The sequence below is a fragment of the Tachysurus vachellii genome, chromosome 1 (genome assembly GCF_030014155.1).
Source record: "Tachysurus vachellii isolate PV-2020 chromosome 1, HZAU_Pvac_v1, whole genome shotgun sequence".
In the NCBI taxonomy this organism is placed as follows: Eukaryota; Metazoa; Chordata; class Actinopteri; order Siluriformes; family Bagridae; genus Tachysurus; species Tachysurus vachellii.
The window spans coordinates 17,236,694-17,252,045 of record NC_083460.1 but is presented as its reverse complement, the minus strand read 5'-3'; the positions used below and the strand labels follow the sequence as shown (position 1 = coordinate 17,252,045).

At 38.9% G+C, this 15,352-nt stretch overlaps 2 protein-coding genes across 3 annotated transcripts in view; one reads left to right on the top strand and one right to left on the bottom strand.

Annotated features, from left to right (window-relative positions):
* lxn (latexin) overlaps window positions 1-13,678 on the bottom strand; it is a 104,682-nt gene extending 91,004 nt beyond the window's left edge. The window contains exons 1-7 of one of the 2 annotated variants that reach the window (XM_060875227.1): window positions 13,511-13,678; window positions 10,548-10,712; window positions 10,366-10,428; window positions 9,489-9,663; window positions 9,047-9,183; window positions 8,827-8,889; window positions 8,656-8,749 (exon numbers count right to left, since the gene is read on the bottom strand). In XM_060875227.1, the coding sequence (XP_060731210.1) occupies window positions 8,656-8,749; window positions 8,827-8,889; window positions 9,047-9,183; window positions 9,489-9,663; window positions 10,366-10,428; window positions 10,548-10,712; window positions 13,511-13,678 (865 nt within the window). Of the gene's footprint in view, window positions 1-8,484; window positions 8,750-8,826; window positions 8,890-9,046; window positions 9,184-9,488; window positions 9,664-10,365; window positions 10,429-10,547; window positions 10,713-13,510 lie in introns of those variants that run through there. The other variant, XM_060875219.1, reaches the window with a different exon arrangement.
* On the top strand, window positions 2,119-14,000 carry gfm1 (G elongation factor, mitochondrial 1). The gene is made up of 18 exons (XM_060875169.1): window positions 2,119-2,290; window positions 3,630-3,782; window positions 3,929-4,061; window positions 4,164-4,368; window positions 4,561-4,677; window positions 4,871-5,021; window positions 5,363-5,517; window positions 5,731-5,815; window positions 5,972-6,109; window positions 6,568-6,669; window positions 6,865-6,921; window positions 7,011-7,148; window positions 7,671-7,753; window positions 11,263-11,425; window positions 12,050-12,194; window positions 12,457-12,617; window positions 12,694-12,747; window positions 13,048-14,000. The coding sequence occupies exons 1-18, from the start codon at window positions 2,216-2,218 to the stop codon at window positions 13,177-13,179; spliced, it is 2,247 nt and encodes a 748-aa protein (XP_060731152.1). The 5' UTR covers window positions 2,119-2,215; the 3' UTR covers window positions 13,180-14,000.
* Window positions 14,001-15,352: the final 1,352 nt, after the last annotated feature.

Here is a 15,352-nt window from a genome sequence, read left to right as displayed (position 1 = left end):
CATTTCTCTGATTTAGGGCTACATGCTTGAGATTGTAGCACTTTTAATAGTCTCTTTACCATTAATCATATAGAAGCTGTCCAATCCGGACCCTGACCTACGGCCAAAACAAAAGGTTATGATTTAAAACTTGACGAAGCGCTTCTATTTTATCCGGCGAAGCTTTTGCAGTCTTTACGGTAAAGGTAACGGAAACACACAGACCAATCAAGTCTATGCATTCCTGAAGTAAACACTGCGACTCAACAGTGCAAGACAGATGAGAGAGAATTAGAGTAAAGTTACACATGGAAGAAAGAGAGCGATACATGTAGAAAACAAAGGGAGAGAAACAGACGAGTGAGACGGAGAAAGGGAGAGAGACAGACGAGTGAGACGGAGACTGATTTCTGTTCACACTTCACACTAAACCAGTGTGTCTCATATTAAAAGTGTTAATGTGAAACACCATTATGAGACAAAACATACAGGTTTTGAACAAACATATCCACTCAAATCTGAAGACAGCGTCCCTGAGACAGCTTTCCCAGGTCTGAGGGAAGTAGCCCTATACATCCTGACCATGTTTGGCTCTACATACAACTGCGAGGCAGCTTTCTCTACAATTAACATAATCCAAACTAAATATGCTTCCAGGGTCACTAATGAGCACCTCCACGTGTGTATGAGAGCGGCCCTGACTCCATTCAAGCCCAGGTTTAACATCCTGCCAAGCCAAGCTAGAGCTCAGTTCTCTCACTGAGATATAAAAGGGAAAGTTAAGCATTTTATTTAAACATACACAATTTTCACATTTTATTTATTTTCTCTTATTTTAATGTAGCCCTACTTTTATTTATTTAATGAGAGAATGTTATACATATCTACAATCATACATGTGTTCAGTTCTATGTTACGTGACAATAAATATTGTCAAAAAGTTTTTGAATTGTAGTGAATTTATTTGACAGTCAGGTATTGATTGCTTGCAGATGTTGATACAACTACTAGGCTACTTAAATATATATCACACTAACTAGTGAGACATTATGATCTTCCGGACCTTTGCTTCAAGAAATTTTCTCTTACTGGACCTCTTTAAATTTTAGTTGAATACCTCTGATATAGAGTATTGTTTGTATGGGTGGGAATAATCTTTACTTAAATTTCATCTATAATAGTTAATCTACAAACACAATTTTTTTATTGTTGAACATACAGTATTTACACTGGTCACCGCTGTTTCTGTCTGTTGTCTCTTGTTTATTGTCTTTTTTGTATGTTTTGTATTGTCTTGTAATTTTTTTGTTTGCATTGTCTTTTGTCCTGCACTGTCTTGTCTGTCTTGCTTGTCTTGTCCTGCACTGTTTACACCAGGTTGCACTTTATGTATCTAGGACTAACTTACTAAGTCCTTATAGCTCTGTCTTTGCTTTGTGTAGCTTCATGATCCTGGAGAAACGTTGTCCCATGTCACTGTGTACTGCAACAGCTATATATGGTTGAAATGACAATAAAAGCTTCCTGACTTGACTTGACTTGTATTCTGTTCACTCCTTGAATATAAGGTGTTATGGCGCCATCTGCTGGTCACAACACGTCTATGTCTTTTTAAATGCGGTATAGAATGCATTAAAATGAAGTGCATTGTTTTAAGTATTAGTTTATATTTATTTTAACTATAGGAATTAGAAATGTGTCTGTTTAGTGACTTTTTTTTTTTATCTGTGCTTCACAAATTATAATATAAAGAGCCGATACATGATCAATAAAACCTTTCTCTACAAACCTTCTTATAAACTTAGTTATTTACTATTTGTTACTTATATTTGTCATTTTTTCCTCTCCAGGCAAAGAAAACAGATTTAAGGTGCAATAAAAATGTGAAATTGGTGTCTTTATTTATAAAGATAAATAAATAGTCTCTTTATTTATATTAGACAATAGTTAATTATCTGAGTTAGACATTTTAATGGTTTCCATGGTTTCCAGGCCCATAATTATTCTTATTTTTTTTTTTTTATTTTTTAAATAAAACACTGTAAAAGTAAGAAATGAGTTTAGTTTACTGAACAATTCATCCGTACCACTGTGTGGCGCTGTAAAAAGGGTTTGTACGCGTGCCTTGTTACAGGAAGTGGGATCTGTTCGGCTCAGCCGGCGTGACTTTCAGCCTGACATCAGTTCAGTTCATCTCTGGGATCTTCGAAGCTTCAGGTTTACAAACGCACCCAAAATGCGCCTATTAAAAGCGAGCCTCGCTTTAAATCATCTGAATTTCCTAAATGCAGCCAATAGGAAGGCGAAACAGGTTTGTGTTGATTTGCATATTTAAGTTATAAGTTTAAGCTGCACTGCTGTAGAGTCACAGTAACTGGTCACAGCCTTAAAAAGGTCAACAGTTACAGTCGGTATTCAACATTTTCTTTGTTGTTCAGTTGATTTCTGCTCTGTAACTCTCTCTCTCTTTCTGTGTCTCTTTCTGTGTGTGTCTCTCTTTCTTTCTCTCTCTCTCTCTCTCTCTCTCTCTCTCTCTCTCTCTCTCTCTCTCTCTCTCTCTGTCTCTCTCTCTCTCTGTCTCTCTCTCTTTCTGTCTCTCTCTCTCTGTCTCTCTCTCTTTCTGTCTCTCTCTCTGTCTCTCTCTCTTTCTGTCTCTCTCTCTCTTTCTGTCTCTCTCTCTCTCTCTCTCTCTCTCTTTCTGTCTCTCTCTCTCTCTCTCTCTCTCTCTCTCTCTCTCTCTCTCTCTCTCTCTGTGTCTCTCTCTCTCTGTGTCTCTCTCTCTCTCTCTCTCTCTCTCTCTCTCTCTCTCTTTCTGTGTCTCTCTCTCTCTTTCTGTGTCTCTCTCTCTCTCTCTCTCTCTCTCTCTCTCTCTCTCTCTCTCTCTCTTTCTGTCTCTCTCTCTTTCTGTGTCTCTCTCTCTTTCTGTGTCTCTCTCTCTTTCTGTGTCTCTCTCTCTCTCTCTGTCTCTCTCTCTTTCTGTGTCGCCCCCCCCCCCAATTGTTCCAGTTAAAGGAATATTATAAAGAAAAATCACATTCAATATTCACTCACACCATCAGTCACTGAGGATGTGTTTGGCATTAAAACGTCATAAAACCTTGACAAAGCTACAAAATGTATGAATAAGAAGTGAGGGAGGTCTCAAAAATCTCAGGTTTCCCTGAATAGATATAGCATTTTAATCACATCCGGTCCTTCAGTGATACAGATGTTTCATGTAGATGTGGTTTATGACACATTATGACATGAAACATTTATTGCAATCTATAGCATAATGTAACATCGTAGCTGAACACCGCAACGAGAAAAAGGAGAGTAGACGATCAAATTGTCTTTAGTGTAACTGCTTATCTTTTAGAGATTGTTGTTGTTGTTGTAAAAGATTAAGCTTCCATGACTTGTTAAAACTGATGCAAAATTCCAAAAGCAGAACTCATGCGCAAGGCTCTTGGGAAGACTACATTTCTTTTGCTTTTCCTCCACAACCTTCTCCTAAATTTAGTAGTGAGACATTTATAAACTGTTACAGTTTCCAAGCAGCATCCCAAACAGGATAGGGAAGATTTTTCTATGGTGTATCATTGCTAAAAATGTTGCTAATAATCCTTTTCTAAATGATACAGCTTCCCATCTTTGGCACTGTGTTTTAGGTGTTAATTAATATTTGCCGGCCGTGTTCGTCTGCAATTGTCCCAAATGAAATGATCCGCAACATCGGTATCTCAGCACACATCGACTCTGGAAAGACGACGCTAACGGAGCGTGTGCTGTACTATACTGGTAGAATAGCAGAAATGCATGAAGTAAGCACATATTAAGTTATTTTTCTTTTTTTTGTTGTTAATTACTGGTAAGTCTGGTTATTTTACAGTTATAAAACAGACTTTAACTATGACATTTAAAGCGTAACACAGATTGATTGTGTTTTTTTGTCATTGCCATACTTCAGGTCAAGGGCAAAGATGGAGTCGGTGCGGTCATGGACTCTATGGAGCTGGAGAGGCAGCGGGGAATCACCATCCAATCGGCAGCCACGTACACAATCTGGAATCAGCACAACATCAACATCATTGACACACCAGGTTAGAGAAAGACCAGGACATGGAATGTCGTTATGGGATAACAGAGCTACAGATATCTAAATCCGCAGCATCGCATGTTTATTTTTTTTCTTCTTCCTGCAGGTCATGTTGACTTCACTATTGAGGTGGAGAGGGCGCTGCGGGTTCTGGACGGCGCTGTGCTGGTTCTGTGTGCTGTGGGAGGAGTGCAGTGTCAGACCATGACCGTCAACAGGCAGATGAAGCGCTACAACGTGCCCTTCCTCACCTTCATCAACAAGCTGGACCGTATGGGAGCAAACCCGTACCGGGCACTGAAACAGCTCAGGTGAGGTCCAGCATTAATAAGCAGTACTCCATGACATGTTACTTATTATGTAGAATTCCTGTAATAGGTGAGAAGGAGACACACTTACACTGTTGTTTGTCTCAGAGGCCAAAGATGGATGCTTACAAGACAGATGGATGTTTTTTTTTTGGGATCAGACTCTGTGATGAATGGGTTCTCATTCCCTTTCAGGACCAAACTGAATCATAATGCAGCATTTGTCAACATCCCCATCGGGCTGGAAGGAGACCTGCAAGGAATCATTGACCTCATTGAGGAACGCAGCATCTACTTTGAAGGTCCTTGTGGGTAAGGCTGCTATGATCGAGTGAATTAAATTTAGATTACTGACCCACGAATTGTAAGATACACTTGACTCAAGTTGTGCAGGGTGGGTCCTGTGTCATGTCACGAAGTATTGGTGTTTAACGTCAGAACGTCTAAACTAGACTTACACCTGAACTCTATGTCTCACTCCTGTCTGTCTCTGTCCTGCTCTTAGCCAGAACGTCCGTTTTGATGAGATCCCAGCCGAGATGCGAGCGGAGGCGGCTGAGCGCAGGCAAGAGCTGGTGGAGTGTGTAGCGAATGCTGACGAAACACTGGGAGAGATGTTTCTGGAGGAGAGAATTCCCACTGTTGGTGACCTTAAGGTCAGTCCTGTTGCTTTCCAGTCATTGCCATTTAATCTTAAAGTTAAAAACTTTGGATATGGATAGTTTGACATCAGGGGGTCAACATGACAACAAGAGTGGTATTTAGTGACGTTTCAGATGCACAGTACTCAATAATTTGTGTATTTTGGGTAAAATTAAAGGCTGCTGTACTTTTAAACACTCCTGCTGATGATGATCTATTTACCTAATATTTACTTTGAATATTTGCTGTTGCATAAAAAGTAGCTGATGTCCAACACACACACCTACCTGATCCAGCATTTACGGTAATTAAATTACTGTACTGTTTTCACTGTGTGTGTGTGTGTGTGTTTCAGGCGGCTGTGCGCAGGGTCACTATACAGCGCTCCTTCTCTCCGGTCCTGGTGGGCAGTGCTTTGAAAAACAAAGGTGTTCAGCCCCTGCTGGACGCTGTGCTTGATTACCTGCCTAACCCCAGCGAGGTCAACAACTACGGCATCCTCAACAATGAGTGAGTCTCAGCTCAATACTTACAGTCTGTTTCCACCTCGCCGTCTCCTCTTAAAAATCATCCTCGTTTAAGGATCGAGCTTTTGTGTAAGCAGCGAGAGAAAAGTAAAGAGTTAAAGCGACTGTCATCGGCCACGTTGTAAATCCCGGTTGGCTTTAAGTGCTCTGTGAAATAGAGATTTAATGCATTTTAATTTCATCTGTGTGGATACAGGGAATCGAGTAATAGCAGTAAGATCCTGATGGATTCAAACAGAGATGACACAAAGCCTTTTGTGGGTTTAGCCTTCAAACTAGAGGTAAAATCTTAGAATTCTGTGTGTATTTACTAACAATTACAATAGAGTTGAAATTTCATAAAAGTGCTAGAAGCTGTATGCCCAAATTGTGTGGATAGTGCTGCTTTTAGTTTTGTGTTATTTTGTCTCACTGTGTGTGTGTGTGTGTGTGCATAGGCTGGACGCTTTGGCCAGCTGACCTATGTGCGTGTGTATCAGGGCTGCCTAAAGAAGGGCGAGTACATTTACAACACTCGCACAACCAAGAGGGTGCGTGTGCAGAGGCTGGTGCGCCTCCACGCAGATCAGATGGAGGTGAGAACGTGTGTCCATGCATGATACAGGCTCAGTTTCATTGGTTTTTTTGTAATGCTTTGCTTTAAAATAATCTGCATTACATAAAAGTGACCATACCAAAGATCTGTGTGTATTTTAAAATGCCATGCCATGTATTTTGGGTAAAAAAAAAAAAAAAAAGAAGAAGAAAAATAATTTGAGGATCTATGCAACTCATCACTGCCCACAATATTCAAATAAATGAGTAGAATAAATAAGTTAATTTTGGAGAGTGTTGCATCCACTGCATTATGGTTTTATTTCCTTTATAATTCTGTGGGATTTTTCTAATTTATTATTTTTTTTTAAATTACAATCTGTTTTTATTCAGATCATTTTATATTGCCAAGAAATCTTTTTTATTTTTCTTTAAATGTGTATCAGTTTGTAAGTCCCCTGAGAAACTTCTCTATGTTTTTCGTTCGTATTATTTGAAGGATGTAGAGGAAATGTACGCAGGTGACATCTGCGCCCTGTTCGGGATCGACTGTGCCAGCGGAGACACCTTTACAGCTCGCACGAGCACCAACCTCTCGATGGTACGTGAAACTCTACATGTAATACACGGTGGTGCAAATGACCTAAGACAGATTTAAAATAATTAATGAGAAGAAAATGCCACAGTTGCATGTAGTTATTTATATAGCGTTGTTATATTTAATTAAGTTAGAAAGCCAATAATCAGATACTGAATGTATAAAAATGACCTTGACTTTATTTTGTGTGCTTAACAGGAGTCTATACATATCCCTGAGCCTGTCATCTCAATGGCTATAAAACCAGTTAATAAAGTAAGTGCTGCATTTAGGTCTATACCACTGACGCATACATAAATATAAAACATACAGCACATAACCGCTATGTCCTCGGGTTCCTTTAGAATGACTTGGACAAATTCTCCAAAGGCATCAACCGCTTCACCAGAGAGGATCCCACTTTCAGGGTGCATTTTGACACGGAGAGCAAGGAAACCATTATCTCAGGCATGGGAGAGTTGCATCTGGAAATCTACTCCCAGGTACAGCATGACATCCCTTAGATAGTTTTAATATTTCTTATTAAATGGACTGCAATCTTGTCTGAGTGTTTGTTATTATGATCTATTATTTCAAATAACGATTAATCCGATAACTTAATGGTTTAAAACTTAAGTGTACTTGGCGTTTAATTAAAAAGTGAGGTCAAGGTGTGTGTGTGTGTGTGTGTGTGTGTGTGTGTGTGTGTGTGTGTGTGTGTGTGTGTTTTCAACATTCAACGAACAACAAAATGTTCTGCAAAAGCCTAAAGGCAGGTCAAGGAAGGATGATTCTGAGTTGAAGCTTTTTTCTGTTAAAATTCATTCCTCTTGAAGTTTTAGCTGTACTAATTAGCATAAGAATATCTGCACTGGTGCTTTAACTGCACTCTGGTCCTGTGAGCAAACACAACAGTCAAAGCTAACGAATCAGATTGTTCACTTGTGGACTATTGAATTTAAGAATAAATAAGATTTGCCTTGCTGTTGGGAAAAGTCAATGAATAGGATTGATTTGTGTTGTAGAGAATGGAAAGAGAGTATAACTGCTCATGTGTGATGGGGAAACCTAAAGTGGCCTTCAGAGAGTCTGTGACCAGCCCTGTGCCGTAAGTACCGTTTACTAAGAAAGTACTATTTAAGTAAGTAAGCACCAAGTAGTATTTATGACATTTGGTAGACGCACTAATCCAAATAATCCAGACCGACTTACATCTCATTTATACAGCTGAGCAATTCAAAGTCAAGGGCCTTGTTCAGGGCCCCAGGAGTGGCAGCTTGGGGGCTCTGGGATTCGAACTCATGACCTTCTGATCAGTAACCCAACACCTAAGCTACCACATTCCTACAGTACTACACTGCTCATGTAACATTAAGCAATATTTTATATTAAGATGATAGAACAGGTTTTATGGATGAAACACATCACATTTTTATTATTCTTTTCTACCTTAATACATATATTTTGGGTAGTTTTTTCCCCAGTTAGTGGTTGTTTACAGCAAAACTTAAACCTATTTCAAATTGTCAAACAAACACTATAAATTCAACCAAACACAAGATTATTATTCAAGGTTGTGAGTGATTTAAACACACTTTCCAACGCCAGTTACGGGTGTCAATCATACTTGTTCGTTCGTGCTGTTTCCCAGCAACCATCATGTTTCCAGTTTAGCCATTTATACTTGCTTGGAAAATCTAATGCTTTTTTTAATGGCTAATATTTTCCATTTGTCGCTACATTTCACATGCACCTTTTGCTATAAATGCTAGGTGCTACTTTCAACACATAGATGTTACCCCTGTAAAAAATGTTAGCGTGAATCAATACCAGTCGTGGTTGAAGTAGCTTGCTTATTTATTTACTAAGCATCAATCCTGTTATTAGGACTGTAGGTAAATCGTGGCAGGCTTTTCAATCAGCAAATTTACTGTCATGTTTTTCTCCTTAGAAATGATGATTAAGTGGATATTAATTTTACTAGTGATTTAGGAAAAGCTTGAGGGTTTTAGTTGCACCGGCATCGTGGCAGCAGTTCACTTTCTAACACTTTTACACTTTTTGCTGGAGACCAGGCGATTAGAAGCTTCCAACGGATTATCTCCTGGGGAAAAATGTTAATACAGTTAAATAGCATTAGCATTAGCATTTTAGAGTAAACTAAAACGTGACTATCGTTACCTGCGAAACCATTTCATGAAGGAGAACCTCGTACTCGAAATTTAGCTGGTCGTCTTCGCTCTTCTGGAATGTTTAAAATGGAGAAACAAAGGGAAACGGTTAGAAAGGCAAGGAAACAAGAAGAAGGACTTATTACGATCATTTTTTTGCTACTTGACTGACAATATGTAAAGTATATGGAGTACAGTATATGTTAACAATTTTAACAAAAACCTCTCACCAGCTGCTGGAGCTTGGACACTTGAGCCAAGTTGTAGAGCGTGTTTTCATTGGACTGGTTAAGCATGACAAAGCTAGCAACCAAGCGTCCCAAGTTCCAGAAAGGGACCATATCAGGCTCCATGTGACCGTAGCTGTCTGTAGAGAGAGAATGACATGTGCAACTCGCTAAACCTTTTTTATTTTTTATTTTTTTTCTCACCAAACGTCAAAATCAGACTTCTCCATTGTTCGCTAAGTGATGTTAGTGTTTCTTTTGCACCACATTGGAATTGATTTCTTTACCCCACAACCTACATAAAACCTCCACCAAATCATCCATATATACTGTTATCTGATGGGGATCCGAAGCACACTATCGGGATAAAGATGGTTCTAGTTTTGGATTAGTACCACTGTACCTCTGTGGATTTATAAATGTGGCTCCTGTTCTGAGGTTATACCTGGTAAATCGTTTGCAGTTACATTACTATTGGCTCTGTATTGCTGGTAGAATTCCTGCTCCTTATCAGAGGTGTTGAGACGAGGTAGCCCATCACAAGAGCACTGGACCTGAGGTGGACGCTGCGTCTCCCCTCTGGGGTAGAGGACCTCAGCAGAACACCGGCCTTCTGAACTCTGGAGCATAACATACTTTAGTTCATTTCATATACTTATGTTCGAAATTCGTAAGCATTTTAGATTAAATGAATGCACTTAAACAAACCGGGTTTTTCACAGTTTGGGTTTGTAGCCTAAATTCTGCTTAACGTATTTTGAAAAATATAAATATTCTTCTACCAATCACAGTAGAACAGCCATATCAATAAGCTTATTGTTGATGGTGTATTGGGGGTTGTTCTACTATGCGTAGGTCTTTGGTGTCGTTTGTGTAGATAATTGTATGTCCACACAGTTCTCATGATTTGCAAATGCAGTTTTCATTTTGCTAAACTAGCATCTGTAACTTTTCATTACGATAGTTTTGTAGCTCCGGTACAAAAGTCAAGAAGCAACGAACTCCTTGGCTGATTTTGGGCAAGGGGAACATTTTTATAGATTCAGTTTGGCCATCTAGATTAACCAATTAATAAAAAGTATAATGACTTTTTCTTGTCACAATATTTACCAGATCGGTCTTTTTTATGCATCTTATTTAATGAATATTTAACCATAGATGTTAATGAGTAGTGTTTGTTCTGTATACACAGTAGGAAAGATTCATGTAGGGTAAATAGGTCAAAGGTTAATCTTATCTATTTATACACACACACACTCTTACACCCCAGAGGTCTCAAACATGACCAACGAAGGTATAAATGGTAACAAAACCGATCTCACCTCTCCGACTGTGTCCTTCACTGAGAATTCAACGATGTATTTCATCCCAGATTCACCCATGTCCTGTCAGTGAGAGACAGAACCACAAAAAAAGTCTTATTTGACTCAATCTTAGTGTAGAAATTGTCTTTCTGATGTAAATCCCAGGCTGGAGATGTGGTTTTGCACCTATCTCGCCTCACCTCTGTTCTTGCATTGTGGATTTGGGTCACCGCATACAGCCTGAACGGAGAGCCGTAGATGGTGTTGATGTAGTGTTGGATGGCATGGCCTGCCCGCGATGCTTCATAAAATATAGGATTCAGTTTTCTTGAAGTCATGTTCAGCCCTTCCTGATCCACAATGTCCTGAGAGGTAAGAAAAACCACAAGAGAAAGGGTGTGGTTGCTAAGCTTGTGGACTTTGGGCCTGTTTTTTTTCAGATCATGTTGCTCTTGAGTAACGATGAGGACTAGGTAAATAAACGTAGCAGAAGATTCCAATGGTGCTTGAACACACTGAGTGTCTTAAATCTGTTTAACTTCCTCGGTTGTGCCGGGGTTGCTGATGCAGTCATGTGGAATGCCCTTCCTACTTCCTGTCTTTGCTAACTGCTCCACCTTCTCTTAAAGAGAAAGCACTAGCTTCTCTGTAACTTATAATCGTTACAGAATATTTCAGCGCCACACATTTCATTTTGTCTTCAAATACGATATTTAGTATTTGTATAGCCTCAGTGATTAACAATGATCTGAAAATCGTATTAAATAAACGTCAACATGATGTGACGTGACATGATGCGACTTCCACATACACATTAAATTAAATTTGCTTAGATACCTCGTATGACTTTTGTTTTGTTTTTCTTTTTTGAGAATTGGGGAAACATTTGGTGCTGTTCTGCTATTTGGTTTATAGGTTTGACTTCACTCACAAGAAGCAGTCCGGGGGGTCTGGGCAGTACGGTAAAGTGGTGGGAGTACTGGAACCTTTGGATGCAGAAAATTACACCAAGGTTGAATTTGATGACCGGACCATTGGCACCAACATACCCAAACAGTTTGTGCCTGCTGTTGAAAAGGCAAGTTTCTTCATCAGTTTCCTTGCACAACACTGATCCATATAATCCAGGTAACTCCTGTTTGTCAGTTTGAAAAAGAAACACTTTCTAAAGCATGTAGTGGTGTCAAGGAACGCTAGAAAATCAGCCTGGAGCCGAATGGGGATAAACTCAAAGTCTATGTTGTCTTTGATTGATCGAAATGGCACATTGTGTGAAACACCCACGACTACAAATACGCCACGTGTTTGACATTTCGGGTCGGCCGGAGCAGTGTTATGAAATTAAGGCAAGACCGGGTCCTATTTATGAATGGCTCTGTGGAGACATTTAATAGTACTGTGACTAAGCTACAAAATATTGTAAAATGGGCTGGATGTTTGAGTATGGCAGAGCCTCTGAATAGGATTAGCCTTTATTGATCACCAGCTCTAATTAGAATTACAAGCACACCTTTCTTAAGCTCCTTGAAGTTTCCTTGAAAAGTATAAAAAGAAACCAAGAATTATGAACAAATCCTTGTCCCTAATCTCAACTCTTTGTTCTCACAGTCTTTGTGCAGCCTTTTCTCTCTCTCTCTCTCTCTCTCTCTCTTCTGCTTTCACTCTTCATGCTTAACTTTTTCTTCTTTTCTGTTCCCTGTAGGGTTTTAAGGAGGCATGTGAGAAAGGGCCTCTGACAGGCCATAAGGTATCTGGTGTGCGATTTGTATTGGACGACGGAGCACATCACATGGTGGACTCCAATGAGATTTCATTTATCCGGGCAGGAGAGGGCGCTATGAAACAGGGTCAGCATGTAAATCCACTCTATTCGTTTTTACATTTTGATTGAGTAGGAATAGACTGAAACCCTGAAACATGAGATAAGATTGAGGACTTTTACGGTGGAAAACATGGAAGTCTTTACTCGATACTGTTTTAGTTTAAGCCCAGTTATTTATTTCTTTTTTTTTAAGTATGCAAAATTAATGAACAAAAGACTTGTGGATAAGATTTTAATGCATTTGCCCTGAATACTGATGCACTCCTTTTATTTTTATTTTTAAATAGCAATGGAAAATGCTAACATGGTGCTTCTCGAGCCCATCATGTCTGTGGAGATAGTCGCACCCAATGAATTCCAAGGACCGGTCATTGCAGGGGTCAACCGTCGTCATGGCGTCATCACTGGACAAGACGGGTCTGAGGGCTACTTCACCCTTTATGCTGATGTAAGTACAAATTCAGCCACTGGAAATATACAGGTGTAGCTTGAATCCTAACCTTAATATTGCGTGTCTCTTTCAGATTCCCCTCAACGACATGTTTGGTTATTCCACCGAGTTGCGTTCTTGCACTGAGGTATTTAAGACTGTTTAAAAAAAATATTGACCATTCATGTCTATTTAAAACCAATTTTTAAGCTAAACAATAAACTGCACTGTAATAATACTAATAATAATATTTTAAAGAGCGTTTAACAATTAGCTCTTCTATATTTCGATGTTGTTTTTTTAAAGCTATGTGCAGTTGTGTGTAAAGTCTTTGCGCGTGTCGTGCCACGATACGTATGCATTTGCCAGCAGTCACTACAATTTTGAACACTTGTTTGTCGTTGAAATATAACATCAGGTCTTTAAAGCATTTCTATTTCTTCCATAGGGGAAAGGAGAATACACTATGGACTACAGCAGATATCAGCCTTGTCTGCCTTCTGTTCAAGAGGACCTTGTTAATAAGTATCTCGAGGCAACAGGACAGTTGCCTGCAAAGAAGGGCAAATGGAAGAATTGAACAACATACCCATGACTTGCACACACAAATCCCCTTAATTATTTGGTCATTTAAGTAATTTATATATAATTTTAATTTGTTGATGCTCCGCAGAGCCGTGCTTTTATGGACACGGTCTGGACTCAGACGATGGCTTTAAGTATGTATAGTAGATTGTTTTGTACTGTGTACAACAGAAGGAGTTACTTGAGTATAACTGGGGAAAAAATCATCTGTGTCTGTGTATTTTGATACCATAAATGCTAAAGCATTTTTCCAGTTATAGAATGACTTGTCATGACATTACACATGCATTTAACAATTTAGGTCCTACACATGAAGCAACACTTACTTTAATTGTTGATGGACCGTTAGGAAGCGCTAACACACAGCTGGAAGGACAGTCCACATCTGGTTGAGAGACTGTATCTGGAGTCGTAGTCAGTGGGCTGCTGTAAATCACTGGACATTGCCAAACCAGTGAGACAAGGACCAGACAAACAAAGCAGGACCAATTCATGTTAAAATGAAAAACAATGCAGGCTTAGGATTAAATATAATAATAAACTCTGAGAAGAGGCTCAGTTTTTGAAGTGAAGTCAGGGAGCTGCCCAGGAATGTTCACAAAGCCAGGCAGGATTAATATCTCAAGAGTCTGCTCTCTTGTGTGCTCTCATTCCTTTACTTGGAATCTGTCCTTGTGCTTAAAACAAGGGTTCCTCCCTCATACAGAAAACAGCTTGATACTCTTTACACTTGAGAGGCGGGGAAAATGTGGCAGATCGGCTGAGTGTAAATCGTTTGCATAGATGTGATTTATATAATATACTGGGTCAAGTATGTATCTGAAGTCTGTGGGTTTTTCACTTTATAGAGTATTTCTGTTTAAGCTCAGTAGCAGTGAATTGCTTATAAATCATTGTGAGCATTACTGCCTGCAAATGTGCACTTTTTTGCCTATATTTACCATATGATAAGCAAGATAAATGTTATCTTATCTTTGGATTTTGTGTCTATATGTGAGCGTATGAAGAGGAAGGCGAATGCAGCTGTTGTTATACTGCGTTTTTGTTTACATGTTCTGATCTGGAATGTTCTTCTGTGATTGCACACAGGGAGAACACAGAGGTTTACACAACCACAGCTGAATGTTTTCATTAGAAATTCTTGAACTCTTATTCCTGATGTCTATCTCGCAAGATGTTTATGCTGTACTTGCTGTGCCATGATATATATATATATATATATATATATATATATATATATATATATATATATATATATATATATATATATATATATATATATATATATATATATATATATATATACATACATACAGACACACACACACACACACACACACACACACAGTGTGGATATGTTTATGTATTTGTATATATTACACACACTTGAAAGCATGGTATAGCAGGTATAACATGAAAATCTTAAAGAATTATGAAACCAGGAGAAACCTCCCACTTTTATTATGTAAGCTAGTTATAAATACATAAAAACCTAAAGAATTTGTCATAATGCACTTCCAAATTGATCAACCTAGTTATTATCACTCATACAAGATGAAATCCTTAACCTAAGACGGTGTATGCTGGTTCAAGTAGGGTTTAAGGAGAGAATTCATAAGCATTTAATCAACCTGGCATTGGAGTTGGATGGAATGATACCTTATTCATAGTTATAGCCTGCATTTTCTCTGAGATTAGTTCCTAAATCACATGAAAATGAGATACTGGGAGAAAAAAAAAGTCTTGAGCCAAATAAATGGGCTCTTTTGACTGACACCATGGAGATGGGGTTTAGGAGAAGTTGCAAACCTGCAGCATCTTGAGCCTGATTTACTGGCACCTTGCTGATTAATGTAATCATGAAATATGATCTCCAGGAAAGGGCCGTGCACTAGGCCGGAAATTAATGAGCTACGCCTTCATTTACAATGGGTGCCTGGGCCACAGGAGGGGAAAACCTGTTTGTTGAGTGCAGATTAAATTTTCTGACAGATTACCAGACCTGAGTGAATTATTTGTGATTCTAAACGACATTGCTGGTAATTACAAAGTCCTGGTGCTTGCACTTCTCCCAGACCTTCAAGTACTATTCCACTAAGACACAGAAATGTGGAACAATGAATAAAGGCTAGAAGCAACTGGAATATTCTAGCAGATTCATTTACCTG